This window comes from Glossina fuscipes, unplaced genomic scaffold (assembly GCF_014805625.2).
Source record: "Glossina fuscipes isolate IAEA_lab_2018 unplaced genomic scaffold, Yale_Gfus_2 147, whole genome shotgun sequence".
NCBI lineage: Eukaryota > Metazoa > Arthropoda > Insecta > Diptera > Glossinidae > Glossina > Glossina fuscipes.
The window spans coordinates 1,715,455-1,734,210 of record NW_023998490.1 but is presented as its reverse complement, the minus strand read 5'-3'; the positions used below and the strand labels follow the sequence as shown (position 1 = coordinate 1,734,210).

General features: G+C 34.8%; 1 protein-coding gene and 1 non-coding gene across 2 annotated transcripts; both read right to left on the bottom strand.

Annotated features, from left to right (window-relative positions):
- Window positions 1-8,439: 8,439 nt before the first annotated feature.
- On the bottom strand, window positions 8,440-8,521 carry Trnas-uga. Its single transcript has one exon. It is a non-coding gene; the product is annotated as a tRNA-Ser (tRNA).
- A 5,446-nt stretch (window positions 8,522-13,967) lies between these two features.
- Window positions 13,968-14,545, bottom strand: LOC119641318 (cytoplasmic FMR1-interacting protein-like). Its single transcript, XM_038039905.1, has 2 exons — window positions 14,253-14,545; window positions 13,968-14,164 (listed from the first exon to the last, which is right to left on the bottom strand). Exons 1-2 carry the CDS (start codon window positions 14,358-14,360, stop codon window positions 14,015-14,017), a joined length of 258 nt encoding a protein of 85 aa, XP_037895833.1. The 5' UTR covers window positions 14,361-14,545; the 3' UTR covers window positions 13,968-14,014.
- Between the last annotated feature and the right edge of the window lie 4,211 nt (window positions 14,546-18,756).

Below are 18,756 nucleotides of genomic sequence, written 5' to 3'. Positions count from 1 at the left end.
TCTCAAAAGAAGAAAATCAAAGAGATAATGCTGATGCAATTCCCTCAAGTGAGTCAACGGAAGGCTTATCAATTTTTTAAAGCATTTAAGAGCAGTCCTATCTCCCAAGTTGAACAAGTTGAAGAAGATGAACTCTATATACTTTTCTTACTCTTAATGTCCACTAATACGTATCGAACCTTTCCTCTTGCATGTTTAAAGTTTGGACTCGCCCTATTTCCCTGTTTTTACTATTACTCAGAAGAGTTCAGCACAAGAAAAGTAAACAAAAAATTTCCAGAAAAGCGAACTGGTTTACAAAAGTTATAACTGCTTCAATGCCTCTACGAGATATTTAACGCTTTGACACGCCATTAGAATCAGCGTTAGATTCGCTTTTCAACCTATTTTCTCTTATTTGTCCTATCAGTTAGAAGCTAACTATAAGAAATCTTTTAGTTCAATTTAACTGTCGGTTAAAGTATACCGTTTAATTCAATTTAAATATCGGTTAGAGTATAACTTTTAGATAAATTTAAGTAAAGCTCAGAGTAAGTACAGATTAGAGTTTAGCTGAAAGTTATGAATTTGCTGTTAACTGAAAAGTAAATTTATCTAAATTTTAATTCAGATTTTATCGGTAACAGCCCTAAGACGACTTAAATATTTTTGCGTGTTTACGCAGTGGCCCCAAGACTGCTTTTCATCGATATGTCATTACAAGTGACTAATAATAACGTACTATAAAATCAAATATCGACGACGCAGGACTAAACTTTAATAGCACAACAAGTTAAAAATAGGCCAAAATCGCTTTTAAGAAGAGTCATAGTTGCTTGTAGTTCGATACTTAAGGTGAATTCAATAGAAATAGAACTTTACGACAAATAGAATACAATTGTAGACGAGTATAGTGGCGAGCTTTGAAGATGAGTCATAGTAGCTGATACTGAATCTGAATTCAATAGGAATAGAACAAACCGGGAAATAAAATATAACTGCGTGGGAGTGTCGCGACTAAAAAAGACTTTTTCTTGCTTACAGCGCTTTGCCGTGCAAGTCGAACACGTCTGTCTTAATATCTCTCTCATATTACCCTATTGAAGGCGTGCGACTAAATGGCGGGCTAAATAGGGCCAAAAAATACCCAAAAAATGGTTGAATAATTTTTTTTGTGTATTTAATGAAAGCTATTCACACACACACACACACACACACACACACACACACTTTCAAATTGAATTTTGTGTTTTTTTACTATAAATGAATTCTTATTTACAGGAAATGCAATTTTCAATAAGTTTTTTAATCTTTACAAAGGTGACTTCACCTCATAGAAATAAATTGATCGATGAACATTTTGGAAAAACTTTGAGATGAAATTAATTAACGGATACGATTATAAGGTATCAAAAATCCTACTTAAACTATATATTTTCGCTCTCCATTCCTATTATTGACATTAAATAATGTGTAAACATTTTGTAGCTATAAGCAGCTAGAAAGGCATTACATTTAACCACTTTTACCGCAAATTTAACAGATGTTAAATCTTTTTGCTAAATCTATCGTTCAACGAAGCTACGGCCATTTTCATAATGTATATATCAACCTCAGGATTTTATGAAGCGGAAATGTAAATTGTTTTCATCAAAAAGCAAGAAGTCTTTCTTATATGCTAAGTTGAAATATTTTTTTATGTGCTTTAAACAACGTCAGAACTGCGCGAAGCGTGTTTGAAGATTCTTTTGGATTTAGAATTTAGAATCAAAGTTTAAACTTACCATGAAAGCTTCTGCTGATGAAACACTTAATGAAATACTAAAAAGCATTGAACGTCCTTCCCCAAAAAATTGGTTTTAGGGGTTTTGTTGCGAAATTTTCACAATAGTTTCAAGGTTTGTTCATAAACTCTGTCCGTGGATATTAATATCAAGGAAGGTAGTTTAAAACGATATGGAACGTAATGCGTGCGCCTTGAACTATTGAAGAAGACCATGCGTTCGGCATAAGACGCTTTCTTTATCTATTGTATTATTTTACGAATACATTTCGCCTTGGTATACATTGGTATTCTGGGGTTGTCCTGGTCATGGCACAACCAGTGGTGCATTTTTCAATGTTTGAAGCGATTCTGGCAATATTGTGCCAGCCGCTGATATGCAAGGTGGTTGCGACAAGTCCTGTCGCTTAGCATTTGACAACTGACCGTTTAAATCTTTTTACGTTCCCGTCATATAAGTAAGTGAACTTTCCAAAAATCCTAACTAGTTGCGTAAAGATTTACTGTAGGCTTTGTCGTTCTTTAAGGACCACTGTGCGATTAGTGAGGCAGCCCAGCAACCTCGTGTCTGTGTGAAAATCGCTTGTTTTTTTTTTATAAAAATCTTCTTAATAATAATTAAGATGTGAAAAGAATTTTATTTTTCATTAAAGTATCGTTCAGCAACCAAAGTAAATCCTTTACTTGCTGGAAGATCACAATACTTTGCACACTTGTGAGTGGGCAAACTTATCATAGAGCACGTTTAAATAAGATTCGTCCCATACCAAATGATCTTTACGAAGTTTGTGATAGTAGCGAATCTGCTCATCTTCATATCATCTTCAGATGCCACAAGTGTGATAGTAGTAGAAGATCTTTCAGTCTTTAGGTCTGATTCGTGCCGCACCAGATGATATGTGCTTGACGCTTCTAGTGCTTGCGACTCAGCTGAACATCTACAGAAGTCACAGGCCTAATAGTGTTAGAATTGCTTTCAGCCTTTTCAATTTATATGATGGTCTCTTCGATCCCTTTGCAGCAAACAATGATGTTCGTCTAGGACAACTTGGGCTTTATTAGAAAAGCGAATTTATCTTTTGAATATATTGTAACTTTTTACTATTCCTTATCTCTATGTTTTATCGAAATTATCCCCAAAATAATCTTGTGTCAGCCAAGGTTTACAACATTATTCTTACGTCATGATATGCAGGTCCACTATCTACTAATATAGCGCATACATTAGCCCCAACATATAATGCGCTCGGTTTTGTCTTAATCTTACATGGGACATGTCAGGCACACTTCCCATTGGCTTAATGCAATTAATCTCAATACTTCTACACAAAGTATTGTTAATATAATGAATCATAAAGCATACTATATATAAATATTCGCAAACAAAAAGCGAACAGTAGGGATAAGTTTATCCTAAATTGCTTTCATTTTTTTGCAATTTCAAGGCTGCTTTTGGCCTGCAGGTCTCTCAATGTCGATGACCTATTTGCATAGACCAACAATTTCGCGTAAGTTCGGAAAATAAAGTGTACTTCGTTGGAATTAAACAAAAGCTGCACTCAATTGTTTAAGTCATTCCATGGAACTACGTACTCATCCAAATTGCTTTTCAAGCCATCGGAGGCTTTTTTTGAGCCCACCAACGAAGCGATGTAATTCTTCTACAAAAGAAAAAAAAACCAACGACCTCCCTTGAAGGCTTCGATCCTATCCCTTCTTTTGGAAAGCTGCGATAGTTTTGCTAACAATGAAATCATTGAAACGAATGAGAAGACGATCAATGGATTGCTTCGAAGCTCTTATATGGATAATCGCCTTAGAGCAACGGTAATACCTACGCTTTAGAAAACTACGAAAATAGTAATCATTGCGAATGTCATATCAATCCATAAATATAAAGAATAGTTCATCTCCTAAAAGCTGGCATTTTTTGTAATTAGAAAATATCTAATGTCGATGGTTGTCTATCGACCATCGCCGTTTTTGTTGAATATTTGTGTAAGAAGTGCGGATTTTTAGGTTGAAAGCGCTTCTCGCACACATTCTCATTAACTTGCCCACAAAGTGATTGTTTCAACGATATGATATTTCTCCTCAAATATAAATGAAAACATGCTTGATAAAATATCAGTACTAATGTACTTCCCTTCTCCCTTCCCTTTAAATGTCGCATATCTATTCGAGTTTTACGAAAAGCTTTTAATTCGTTCGTTCGGTATCGCTCTTCTTTCAACTTCTTTTTACTGAACTTGACCGATACGCAAGGGATTTGGAAGCGACGCTCACGGATGTTTGCCAGTCCACAAGCAGATACCAGGGTTATCAAATGAAAGCCTAAAAGCTTCAGGGACCACACGAAGTATACATATTCTTGATCAGCATCAAATTCTGAATCGATTTAAACATGTCCGTTTGTCCGCCTGTGCAACGTCTCCTATAAAGATTCTTTTCGCTGCAAAAATAAAGGTATCGGTCGGTATTGAAAATGGGCCAAATCGATCGAAGCATACGCCCACAACATCACGTAAACTGAGAACAGGTCTGTTTTTCAAAGGGTATGAAAAATTGGTTTCTTCTCCATTACTCATAAACGATAGCAAATAAGTATACAACAATTTGATCGCATATTCTATGGACGTTGATGTAGCATTTATGCACAAGTATGGAGGAAATCGGCCACGCCTACTCAATATTATAGTGTACCAAAATTAAATTTTCTTCAATACCTTTATAACGCGCAGAAACGAGCTTCAAAAATGCTTGAATGCACCCAAACATGTTCATCTTTCCGTCCGTTAACCTGTGAACGATCTTTCAAGTTACTATTTGCCGGCTTGTTAGCCAGAACGTGGTGCGATAATATTTTTCTTGCTTAAACAACATTTTTGCCATTTCGATAGAAAAAATTTAAAATATGTTGAAAATGAGTCTTTTCACCATTCACTGTATAGAACGAATCACAAGCAAACCTCATCTCAGCTGTCAAAATGTGCAATGAGTACACGGTTTCAGTGCCACTTGGCTGCGAAAAAATACAATTAAGTCCATCGTAGAAAAAAAACGAAATAGCTTTGTGAATGACCTAATATTTATAAAAAAAAATTTTATTAATCTTTAATTTTGGGATAAATTTTTCGAGAAGATTTGCAAATCAGAAAACGTGGAATCAGTTTTTGCTTGTGTTAAAAGCAATTTTGCGAAACGCACTAAAGTGCTTTATATCGTATTTAAAAAATTATTAGAAAAGTTTGATATCGTGATATGTTTTTAAAGTGTTCACATAGTGCATCGCTGTTTCGGAAGCGACGGGCCAGGGTTCAGAAGCGCAGCGTTCTATTAACAAATCCGTAAGACGGAAAGCAAACGGTAAACAATACGTCCTAGGCTTTGTGCCAATTATCCAAACAGATTTCCCATCACATTCAAATACTTCGTCATCTTTTACGATAAGTGTACGGCAGGCGCTAATAGAACTCTTCCCATGAGTTATAAAATAGGCATTATGTCTTCCATTAATTTTGTAGACACTATATGAGAGATTGACGTAAACCAAGCCATCAGAGTATGATTTTTTTGCCTCTTCCGGATACGTATTGTTGCATATAAAGGTTAAGCTTCCTTTTAAAAGATGTTGACAACGATTATTTAGCGTTACGGTCACTTTGGTCCATAAACATAAAGCAAACAAAACGGCTAGTGTCTTCCAATAATATGAACACATTACAAATTAAAATCAAAAATCACAAAAAGCGACAATTTTTTCTCCCTTTTTATTTTAATGACTCAAAGTATGAAATAAAACTTAAACACTATTATGAAAGTTTCTCTGACGTCAGAAAAACATTTTCAATTTTCACACCGGTAAGAAAGTTATATTCGGCCATAATCGAATCTCTTATACCCATCACCGTTACTCTACAAGCATACAAGAGAAGTAAAAGAACTACATTTTCATGCTCCTTAATGTGTGGGGGGACTGGGCGAGAAGTTTGGCTCACTTCCAAATTCTTTTATAAATTTGTAGGCAAAGTTGGTCAGACGAATAGACGGACGGACTAACAGTCGGATATGGGCACAGATGGACTTGCTGACGTGCATTCTGAATTTGAAACTGGTCTAGCATTCTTATCCTTGACGCTTGCTTGTCCGTTCCGATATAAGGCATTAAAAAAAATAAATAAATAAAGACAGGCTATAAAATTAAGCAGGCTTGGAAAATTTTTTGTAGAGGTACTGTAGCATCATCCATGGCATTTGTAGCTTTATCTGCTATAGTTTGTGAGTACCGGACGACAAAGCCAAATTTGTATTCCGTTTGAGAAACAGAGGTGTTCTCAATTTACGTGGTGCTCTGGGCGCGTCCTTCGATCGATTTGGCGCATTTTCAATATCCACCTGCATGCAAGAATTTCTAAAGAGTCTGTTGAATTTGAATTCGATAACTTCATTTTTGCGTCCAGGAACATGTCTACAACAGACATTACATAGACGGAGGGAGCGACGTACTTAAATCGATTTACAATTCTCGAATTCTATAATCAAGGTACCTCTTTTGGTAATGAATAGTTCCCCAAATAATTATCGGAGACTTGTACAAGTTTCTGGTATTCGTTTTGAAACGAATCTTAATTGCTGGAATCTCAATTATCGGAGAGTCATCTATATCAGGCTACAAGTTATTGAAAACGAACATTTTTTAACTTTTTTTCCTAGTGGTCAACTAATAGGTTGATACTCCCAACTGGATCTGGATCTGCTGATTATACTCTGCACCATTTATAAGTGCTAGGTCCACTAAGTTAGTGCGGACGTGTGTGACACACAGAAGGGCTAAAATGGAGCCACCTTTTACTTTACTTTACTTTACTCTACCGATAAAAATGTTTCCGAATCGATCTAAGACTGCCGGTCCATCTGATATCTGTTTATGCAAATTGGTGTTCAAGAGAGGTGTTCAATGTCGCAGTTCTTGGGATGTTTTAATGAAATTTAGTACAATAACGTGCTTTGGCCAAAGGACGAATGTTGCTGAAAATGCTTTGGATCGGTCCACTTTTGCGAATGCTCCACATATAACCCCATTCTGAAAAGTCTTTATATAATGAAAAAGATTGCAAATTTTCAAAGTTTCTTGACAAAATTGGCTATGCTTTGTAATAGTATGTCGGCGTTCTAAATTGATGTGAAAACTTTGGCCGGACTGTGGCAATTTTTCGAACTTCCTCTCATATAACTGTTCCTACGTAAACTGGATCTTTATATGGTAAAAACGGTTCGCTCACGATAATAAATTGACAAAGAAATACCGAATTTGGACTACGTAGGACTAATTTGTCAAAAAGGGCTAATTGTTAATTTTTTTTGTGATGCAAATTGGTTCATGATAGTACTTTAATATAAAAAATTAAGGAGACCTAATTCAAACCACATGGGTCTGTTTCGTGGCCCCACTCCATAGAAGATATCACATGAGTGCTAAGCCCTTCGGAAAAATGTTTAGTTTTTAATATTTTATGATAAAAATTATCATATGTGATTCACATAGGTCAATTATTTAGGAATCTAACAATTATAGGCGCTATTATGAAAACCAAGCTCTTGTAAGCGGAGAAATTCTAATCTGTGAATATGGACGCTTTCATGGAAATTATGGCTTGCATGAAAATAATGTGTAATTTTTGGTGTGTTGTTATCAAAACGAGTGAATAATTGTGCTATGTGAAATGGTGCAGGGTGTGCAATGACCGGCGTTGCCCAACTATAGCGTTCTTGCTTGTTTTTGAATTTTTATAATAATTTTTCTCGACATTTCTTTTTGACAATTGTCCGAGTTCCGAGAATGGGCAGAAGCTAGACGGAACTATGTAGGCCATTTACGGAACGATGTGGATTGAATTCGTGATCAAAAAATCCTAAAGAGCCAATGCAATATGAAAGGGCGCATTGTTATATTGCAATAAATTAACTATTATTTGCTCATAATTCTGGCGGATACTGCAAACTATCTATAATATTCCATATTATAGATAATTGAAGAAAACCTAGTTCTACCGGATTTTGATCACAGTGTATGTGCGAGTTTCACTCATTCTTTGAGTCGCTTAAAGAAGGCTATGACAAATATTTGAGAAAAGAAAGCATTCAAGTCATGTAAATCTTGATGTTTTAATAATATATCGGATTCTCTTCTTTTTTTTTTGGCTTTTAAATAAATTATCTAACGAGCTTTCAATCTTTTCTTATATATTCTCTCCTCTATATGCGTATGCATGTCAAATATTTTCAGTAAGTAAAGTTCTTATTCCTCCTCCACATTTCTGGGGTGTGCTCTCTCATCGTCAACAACTACCTATGAAATGGCAAAGAGACGGAGAAGGAAGATAATAAGCAACGAACTAATGCAAGATTATCTCGATCAAAATGCCTTAATATGTGAAGAAATAAGAAACCGGTTTTCTGATAACTATAACAAAATTCAATTTTCAAATAATCAATTTTCATGCATATTAAGATCTCTGGATTTTTTGTTCGGATGTTTTGCTTTAAACGGCTATGTTTGCAAAACAACGCAAACTTCTAAGAAAAACTCCTCACCGAACAAAAAATTGTTAATTAATTCAATTTACTAAAAGTTAAAAAGAAAAGAAAAAAAAACACTGATGTTAATACTTAAAAAACGCTGCGGACAGGATTCGAACCTGTGCGGGTAAAACCCAATGGATTTCAAGTCCATCTCCTTAACCACTCGGACACCGCAGCCCTTCGCATACTCTCGAATAATACTGCACTTATATGTAGCATCGAATATAATATTCGTTATGAGAAATTTTTTTCGCATGAGAGAACTGTATCTACTCTTTTATTTTGCAATGTACCTATTTTATATTATAATAAATATATACACTATCTGTAATGTATATTTAACATAATTATGTATATATATATATATATATGTATATGTGCGTGTGTTTATCCATATGCGTATGTGTACATCCAACTCTTGTTTTACACGAATTTTTTGTTCTCGCAGGATTTCTTTTTTAATTCTAATTTTAATAGCATCTCACGGAGACTTGTGTATATAGCAACAAAATGCAACCAAAGGAATACTGCGATCAAAATTCAATCGGCTTATGAACACACATATATTAGTGATTTACTTAACTGCTACCTGGCCCTTAATAACGTTCATTTTAAGCAAACCCGGCAGTTGTGCTAGACATATCCGATACCTACTTCTGATAGCGTTTTTGACCCAGTTTGTAACAAACGTGCACGCTTGTTATCAAACAGTAAAGAATACTTGGTAAATTGATTTTTATTCTAAATTTCAATTTCAATTTTTATATTTTGTATGTACTTCGCCCACTCTTGTGCGGGCTATACATACAACTGTTTTTAATCTACTTTTGGCCGATGTATTGAACCATAACCAAACACGTAAAAGATAAGAAAAATAATGAATAACTTCTACAGTCGTTCATGCTTGTGTAATGTTATTTATCTCATTAGACTAATAAATGTTAACAAGCTTTTAAAGAGATCATAGAAACGATTATTTAGATTAGATGACATTAGAGTAAGGTACTGCTACCATCTATATAATGTTTGCATCATGATAGAGACATGAGCTTCTTGCGACTTTTAATGTCTCATCTCATTACTAAGTGTGTGAGTGTGTTCTAGAAACACTTGAAAATCACATTATCTTCTTGACGAAGTCTTTTTAAAACTTTGCTGAGGTATTATATATTTGGATAGCAAAGCAAATGTACGGGAAGAAGGTATGTGTGTGCTAGGAGAAGGTATTGTCGCTTCCATTTCAAAGCTTGTTTGCCTTAACTGAAGTGTAAAACGGCGATGGTTAGAAAGAAGCGGGCAAAGAGTGGACGTGTGGCCAATCGGTAAGCATGGTCAAACCATACATGTCTATATATATTTATATATTTTATGTATATATATTATACATGCAGATATGGGCAGAAAAATAGGCGCGAGGTGTACTTTTCAGTTCATAGAAATTGTAAAAGGCAGCTCCCATACAGCTCGTACAACGTTTTTACACGTTGCTAAACTGTCAAATCAATTCCCGGAACTCCACGCGAGCTAGTTCTTGCAGATTTTTATGTTATATACGTTTTTTTTATATGGCCAATCACTCAGTAGATGTCTCTCGTATTTCGCGTAACACGAGGACGTTCAGAAAGATTTGAAGAATGAGATAAGCAGGTGTCCTCAATCCAGTGTTCCGAAAAAGTGGAGTTACTTAGCCCACTCTTAGTATAGTACCCCTAGTATAGCAAGTCAAATCACACTGGCGACGGCCAGAAAGAAGTTAGCAAAGAGAAAGAAAGGAAGAAATAGGAAGATGGTGGCCGCAGCCTAATGGATGTGAGCCCAGTCGGTATGTGTTATGTCGTTACCGAATGAGTACTCACTATAGCTATGGCAAAAGTAAACTAAAACCGTATGGAGGTTTGAACCCGCGAACACTGACTTGGCAGTCGCTGTGCTTGTCTACCAGATTACTCGGACACTGATCGCAACAATGCAGCCATCGGTTTCAAACCCGTCAGAAAAGCTAGAAGATATTGCACCCATGTCAGCATTGAAAGTGAGGCAAATCGGTCAAAGGACACGGCCACAGTAAAATATAATCTGAAATCAACGCCATTTCTGCTTTTTGTTCCTTACATATAAACCAAAACAGGCACAACGATAAAAACTTGCATTTATATTCTATTGATAGCCCTACACCGCCTGGACAAAGAAAGAAAAAATTGGCCACGCCTATACAAACTTATAAGCTATCAAATTTTAATTTTTTCCCTTTTTTGATCTTTTCTGCTTCTTACTCATAAGACAAAAATATTGAACATTATTTGTGTTGATTCTAAAGTATACATGGATGAACCCCACAGCGTTGGTGGATTCGTTTTTTGTTGGCAGTATAACGTATTAAATATTAAATAGAAGGGCTTGGAGACTGAAATGCTACAAGCTAAGTGTGTTAATGCCAAATTAAACGTCGCGAACATCACTGCGGTTTACGACGAATAACGCTAGTGGGTACAAAAAATTCGTTTGCGACCGAGTACAATTTTTTTCCTGTTTTTAATATGCTCGTAAGTTCCGGTTGGCAATTTGAGAATACTTACGTTAAGGCCTCGGATTCTTTTCTTTTCGTACTTTTTTTTTTCTGTTTGCATGCAATGAGAGACAGATATTTATTATCTATTATAATTGTGTTAATTAATAATAATGTGCATTAATTTTAATGATAACTATAACTAAAATATCATTTTTCAATTAAATGTTATTAAAATTTTAAGAATTTATTGCCGTTATTCTATAAAAATTTAAATTAAAATCATTAATAACACAAGTACATAATTAAAAGAAAAAATCTTAATTAAAAATTTAAAATGATTTATCTAAATCGTTTAAATGGATTTTATTATAGGGAGGATCAAGCTTTAAGTCACTTGACTTGTTTTATATTTTATTTATTTCACTGGGGAATAAGGTCTTTGTGTCCTAAATAAGAGTATGAGTATTACTTTTTGAGGTAAAACTTACGGTTAAATGGTGTCTACGGTTTACATGTACTCGTAAACACGTGCAATTATAGATAACGGGATGGCACAGATATCAGTGTAGATGTCGAAAAAGACCGCAATTTAAGAATTTTGCTTAACGAGGGCAATTAAACTCAATTTGCATGCAAATATTTAACAAAGCATTAGGTTTTCATATATATAATAAGAATAATCCAAAATGTATTATTATTATTATTATTATAATTTTAGACTAATGAAATAAATTCTTAAACTAAAAAAAAAAGACATTGAGCACTAACAGCACAGGCTATCGGCTCGAATCCAAAATGTAATTTTTAATTATTATTCGTTCACTTATTTCAATCGGAAATCATTTTAAATTCATGCAGCGACATGAATACAGTGCAGCACAGAAACAGATTGTGTGTCATTGGTCATGACAAAGTTCACAATCCTCTTTATTCGCTATATATTTTCGTGTATCGCAAAATTGAAAGAGAAAGCAGGACTGTACTACTCGCCACTCCCCTACTTATGCACCAGACATTCATGTCGTTTGTCAACTCAGTCGAAAGTAATTTCGTTTTTAAGATAAGTCAGACGTCCAAATAATTAAGCAAATTATATTCGGCCGCGGCCAAATCTATTTTATACCCATCATCGTTATCCTGTCTAACGTATGTCTTTTTTAAACTTCCTTTTATTCGACATCCATATCAACGGGATTGTCGAGAATATCTCAATCCACGACGTCGTGATGCTCGCGATATTGAAATGATTAATTGTTATGGCAACGCAATTAAATGGATTGTAACGCAGCATAATGTTTCTCTATGCAGCAAACAAAACATTCCCTGTGCAACTTATAGAACATTTCGATTTCATATTTTTATACCCACCACTGTAAGATGGTCGTAGACTCATTTTGTTTTTTCACATAACGTATGTCACATCCAAGAGGACATTTCAGAGATGTCTGCCCGTCTGTGTGTCGGTATGGTGTTTGTTGTTGGCCCTCCTTTTATCGCAAAAATGAAGATATCCTAACGCAATCAAGGCGCAATGTTTAAAACTATTTTGTACATCCCTCAAGTGAAGATATATCATCTGCCTAAAAATGAGTTAAATCTAAAAAGGGTTTTGTAGAGACCGCAATACTTTTTTTTTTTTTTTAATAATACCATGGATATGGGTATCAAAGAAAAGAACCTGGGGAGTAGAAAGCGGTGGGTTGTGCGAGACTCGGCCCCCGCTGAATATAACTTTCTTACTTGTTATACGTATTAAAGTTAAAAGTTATTCTTAATCCCTTGTTCATCATAACCAAAGTTGAACGGGAGGATCAATCCCAGGTAGATATAAAAAGTTGCAATTTAGTTTGGATTTTCCCACCGTTATGCTATTTTAGGCAAAAAAAAGAAAGAAAAACATTCAATTAAACAATCGACAGATATGCATACATAAAATACATAAAATTCGTGCGATAATTTCATTTCTGGCATTTTCTATAATTTATAAATTTTAATTGTCCGGTGGTCGATTATTACGAGACTTCTACATTTGAAATATTTCGCTGTATTTACGGAAAGCACATAGCGTGAAAGACTGCCGTACAAAACCTTCTGCGTTTTGTTCTTAGCGTCAAGAGCGTTTGATGAACGCAATAAAACATTTATCATGGATGTAAAGTTATTTTTCAAAATTAATGAACGCGAATCTATGTGTATTACATAACCTTATGTCAGATGAAAGAGACTGGTGAACAGGTAAACGAAACCCTTCCCCATAATAAAAAAACTCGGACTAGCGGAAAGTTAGGCGTTAACATGAAAACTTGCAGGCAAACTTAAATTCTTCTCCCTCAACGACTTCGCTTGTCTACCTATGAGGGTTACGATGAAAATGACGAAAATAATTGGGCTTATAAAAGAGTTTTCTAAAATTTATTGGAAAATTGAAGGACTGTTTTTATTGTCTCCCTAGTGGTTTCTTGCAATGATTCCCCTGATCATAATAACTGCTCATTATAGTCACGCCCACGATTTGTTTGACTAAATTTCCCAGCTCCTCTTTTTCGAAAACATGGTAGTAACGCAAGAAAGAGTCTGTATTCTTTTGAGTCTCTTTGGATTTCAGCTTCCAGGGCACTAGGATGTCTTGTTTCAAGAATTCAGTGCGATTTTATGTATCGGCAAAACAATACACAATACTCCAGAAGGCGGAAGAGAAAATATTAAAAAACAATGTGCGAGTAAGAACCGGAAATTGTATGTGTTTTTTTTAGTTATGGTGCAAAATACAAAATGGAAAATATTCAAAAAATATAACTACTTTACACACACCCCAAAACCCCCCAAGACCAAACCAGAAAATTCGAAGGATGTGAAAAAATCGATTTATAATCTCTGACGACAGAGGTTATTTGACCTCAGGAAATCTATCCTGGATTTTCATACATAGATTTCAATGCGTATAATTTATAATTTAAACAAAGTCGAGCAGCAATTATCTAAAAAAATTGTCCTTTATTTCTAGAATAATCAATAATATCTAAGTAAGGGGCCTTTGCTGCGTGCATCAAAAAGAAATCGAATAATTTCGAATGTTTAAGATTGCATTGACTGTATTTGTTTAATAACAAGTTACATTTATTATAAAAAGCAAATAATCTCAAAATATAAAAAACAATGTATTACAATTCCTTTTTTTTTAATAGAGGGATATTGCGGCGGTGAGAAGCACCGTACATGCTCCACATTGGATCCTTCAAAGTCAGTGCAGTAAAAATCTGCGAGTTCAATACTTGAAAGCGTCTCATATGGTCTACCGTACGTTTAAGTTTCTGCATAAATTTAATAAAAATTAGGTATAAATAATTCAGTAGGTATGGAAAATTAAGCAACTGTTAAAAGACTAAGATTAAGACTTACAATCCCTTTGACATCTTCTTCTCTGCCATCAGCACGCTGCACTGTTAGGATGTGGTACCAAAAATCCAAAACTTCAAAATGCCTTTGTTGACCCAACAGAACAATCATTGCACAACCAGCCCAATTGAGGTGTGGGTACCATTCGTCATTGTAGATGGTGGATCGGTTGGTGAAATCTTCGAAATCCGAACCACAAGAGCGCTTTTACTATTTCGCACACAAAATCTTAACTCTAACCAATTACCGTAATTGGCAAGCTCTATTATTTTTGTCGCAAGCTCTATTATTTTCTATTTATTTATGTAAACAATTCATAATAGTAATCAGCTGTAATTACGTTAATCTTAGTTTAGAATTTCACAATATTTCCCTTTATTCCTGTCGTCATAACGATGCCGTTATGAAATGTCAGTCGAATGTCTAGAGATGCGTCCCATTCAGAACACAGTTAAATCATATTTATCTATCTCTTTCCCACAATTACAGTTTTGAGATGTCAGCTGTTATGTGCCCAGCAATTAAAAAATACTACAATACGTTGATCGAAATTATTCCCGCTCACGGCAAGAAGAACATGTACCACAGCTCAAAGCAGCTGCACAAATCTTTTGCAAATTTTTGCCTTGAATATAATGGAGAGCATATTCGCCATGAGAATAATTAATACAAGATTATTTCCAACAATCAGATACAATTTTCGACTATTTTTAAAAAAAAACTTATGAATAAAGTTGGAAAAAGGTAAAGGTAGTAAACGAAATAAAGTGTAAACACATATATGATATCGCTCTTGATAAGAAAGGTGTTCAATGTTTTTGTTCTACAGCCCATTCCAGCTGTAGCGATTACGCCTTTAGGTACTGGTAACGATTTATCGCGTATCTTGGGCTGGGATTTAGAACCACCTTCCATTTTAAATCCAATTGAAATCTTGAATAACGTACGTGAAGGACACCAGAAACTTTTTCAGACGTACTATAGCATTCAGATCTCCTGTAGCATTATCGACTCATCGCATTCTACCCATTTATTAATATTATGCTAAGTATACACTTTTATATATTCTCACATATCGATTATGTTAAGTATACATTTTCAAATATTTTCACACAAAATAATATTAACTTGGTTTGCTTAAGCCACCATATTCCCTTACTATATAAGACCCTTTGCAAATGCAAACAAATTCAGACGCTTATTCTCACATTTTTCGCTTACTCTCGTACTTTACCATTTTTTATGCGCTTACTCTCGCACTGACCACTGTAGAGTTAAGTCAAAGTGAAGCCAAAGTTATGTCAGAGAACCATACCAATGAGTAAACGTGAAATTGTTTTTAATGAAATATGTTTCACTACACTCCACTGCGAAAAGCGTTTAGCTTATGGTCATTTCAGGAGCCTTCATTTTTTTCTCTTAATTCTTCAATTACTATTTCGTGGATTATTACGAAAGCTACTCAGAGCTTTTAACATTAATCCGCGGCCAGAACGAGCAGTCAATCTAAACAATGATTTTCATTGTAACTATACCAAAATGATGCTTCCATTGAGTGAAGAAGAGAAGCGAAGAAAAAGTTGCCCGAGAAATGCTTGAGAATAAGTTAAAAGCCCTTGTACAGCTTTTCTCTCCACTTATGCTCTATTTACATTACGAAAGTTTACAGACTTTCTGATTAGAGGATGTGAATGTAATTGAACAAATTCAAGTTGTGCGGAGTTCTCAAGAGGTCTGTTCAAAAAAAAACACTTTTTATTTTTTCGTAAAATATTTATTTACTCATCAATATCTGTTTTGTCCCTTCCAAAATAATCCCCCTTATATGTAAAATACTTGTGCCAGAGCTTTTTCCAATCTTCGAAGCATTTCTGATATGCGCCTCTTCGGTATGTGCAATTTCGTATGTGAAATATGCAAGAAATGCGTAAGGTGTGCTAGAAACGATTTCGAGTAAAATGTTTTCATGATTTCTACGTTTTTATGGGGAAGATTTAAAAAGCTCCGGTTTCTTGGATGCATCGTTGAGAAAATTGACAAAAACTGCAATGTAGGCAATCCTGATATCCAAAGAGAAGCGAGAAGTAATTTGGAGAAAACTAATTGCAAGCTGCCGGTGTCGTTCCAAGAAGGGACCATTCTTAGAACAAGCGGGTTTTCCTAAGAACGCCGAGCAAGATTATCATGTACGCAATCTTTAGGTCAGCAAGTACCCAAACATGCCTAAACCAAATGGGTTTATGAAATCTGAAAACAACTCACTGTATAAACAAATAAGAAAATTATATTCGGTTGAGACCGAATCTTCATCACCGCTATGCTATATAAAAGATTGAAAAAAAGGAAAATATAAATTTGCATACCCCATATTATTAAGTGGACGTGGTTGATTTTTTCTATTTTTGTAGAATAATTTCGTGGTAATGTATATTGTGTATCTATTGTAGTTCACGAGCAGCGAGCAAAAGACACGGAAAGCAAGGATGTTCACAGTTTTTTTTTTTTGCGTAGACGTATGGGCTTATGGGCGTTGTAAGCGTTTTCATAGTTAGGCAGGCGGACAGATGGACAGACAAACACACGAACATGTTTAGGTGTACTCTGAATCTGTTACTGGGCAAATGTTTAGACCTTTTTTACACGATTTTTAAATAACCCACTTCACCATTGGAACAAATACAATTTGTTACATTGATTTTTATTCGTAATTTTAATGGACTTATGGGCTGAATTTTCACTATACACTAATTTTAATTCTTGTTTTTCATATCCTTCACCGCTTGTGAAGATTAGGCGGCATTTTATTATACCGATCGATTCAGAATGATAATCTGAAATCTGATCTAAACCTGTCTGTCCGTCTGTAGTATATCCATGTAAATTTGTATTCAAGCTGTAGGTCGCAATTCCTGAGATATTTTGATGAAATTTGATGCAGTGACGTGTTTTGACGCAATGGCGAACGCTGTTGAAAATGGTTCGAATCGGTTCACTTTTTCGACCATTCCCCATGTAATGCTAAAAAGTCGTTCTATGGAAAAAAATTGTATTTTCAAAATTTCTCGGCAAGAGACACTAAGTAATAGTATTTCGGTATTCTAAATTGGCATGAAAACTTTGGGCCGGATGACGCAATTTTTGAACCACTTCTCTTATAACGAAAAGTGAAGTTCATACGATAAAAAGGTATAATTTTCAATGCTTCACGATAAAAATTATACCATATAAATTTAAAGTCCATAGCTTCATTTGTGCGGTCTGGAGAATGTTTACAACCAACGGACAGACGGATATGCTTAAATCGATGGACAATTTGACGCTGATCAATTATATATATACTTTGTGTGGTCTCTGAAGTTTTCTGCTATGTCTCTGAAGTTTCCTTCTCGTCCTTCGGGGGTGGTTATAAAAAGATGACAATATTCAGTTGCCGCACATCTTTGAATTTAGTTTTTCGATTTCAATTTTTCGATGATAGTTCTGCCAATAAGAGGTTTCAGACAGACAAATGAATGAATGGATGAAGATAAGACTATGGTTGCACTGAATCTAAAACCACTTACTTACTTAGTTTAGCAAATTAGCACATTGCCCACAGTCGATCGAACTCTAAGACAGATCTAGGGACGGAAGCATTTCAAATGTACGCGTAGCACTTCCAGCAATCCTACTAATTAGTTCTTTCAATTCCTGATGCAGTTGAACTCATGGGTGTTATGTTGCTGAAAGCCTCGAGAGATAGGGTGCATCCTCACTACGTATGCCGTGTAATATTCCATCCCATCCATTGGTGGTAGCTATAAAAACATGTTGCTTGCAATGTGTTCAAGCGAAATTCGACCTAAGCCGAACTTGATCACTTAATTTTATATTATATATTGTCTGGCAAAAAAGAAATTTCGGTAACGTTCGAGATGGGTAAGTCAAAGTGAATTGAAACTGATGAAATTTCCTGAAATTTCTTTCTCGCCAACTCAATATTTGTTTGGTTTTAAAATCTGAGAATGAATGTATATATATTTGAATTGATTCATATAGATACGATATCTTACTATTCGTTCGCATTCTCCGTGAAGTATCCTTAAGCAAGAGCTGGCAAATGTTATTTCTGTTCGTTTCAGTACAAAGCAAATTGCATATGCATATATATGTATATGTAGATTTATATACTTACACATGTTTTTATGTATGCAAGTATGTATGTAAGTAATTGTGTTTTGTATTATTAAAATTTTCCCCTCTTTAAAAAATGAGAGCAAAAATAAATAAATGAATAAATAAAAAAATAAAATAAAAATTAAAAAAAAAAAAAAATAAGAAAAAATTTATAAATCAAGGTCAACTTGTTATTATTTATTTTGAAAAAATTTGAACTAAACAAGCTCACAAATTTATATTTCAGTCCTCATCATTCCATGTCAATCATTCAGCGATTTCAACGACCTTGACTTATATATTGTTGTTTAGATGTAGGCATAGAGGTGTGTAACACATCTATGCTGCGTAC

Bases quoted from the DNA above. Each gene is read 5' to 3' on its own strand.
- LOC119641318 (XM_038039905.1), bottom strand. From the start codon at position 14,360: ATGATTGTTCTGTTGGGTCAACAAAGGCATTTTGAAGTTTTGGATTTT. The intron at 14,165-14,252 runs GTAAGTCTTAAT...AAATTTATGCAG, and splicing joins AAGAAGATGTCAAAGGGATT to AAACTTAAACGTACGGTAGA.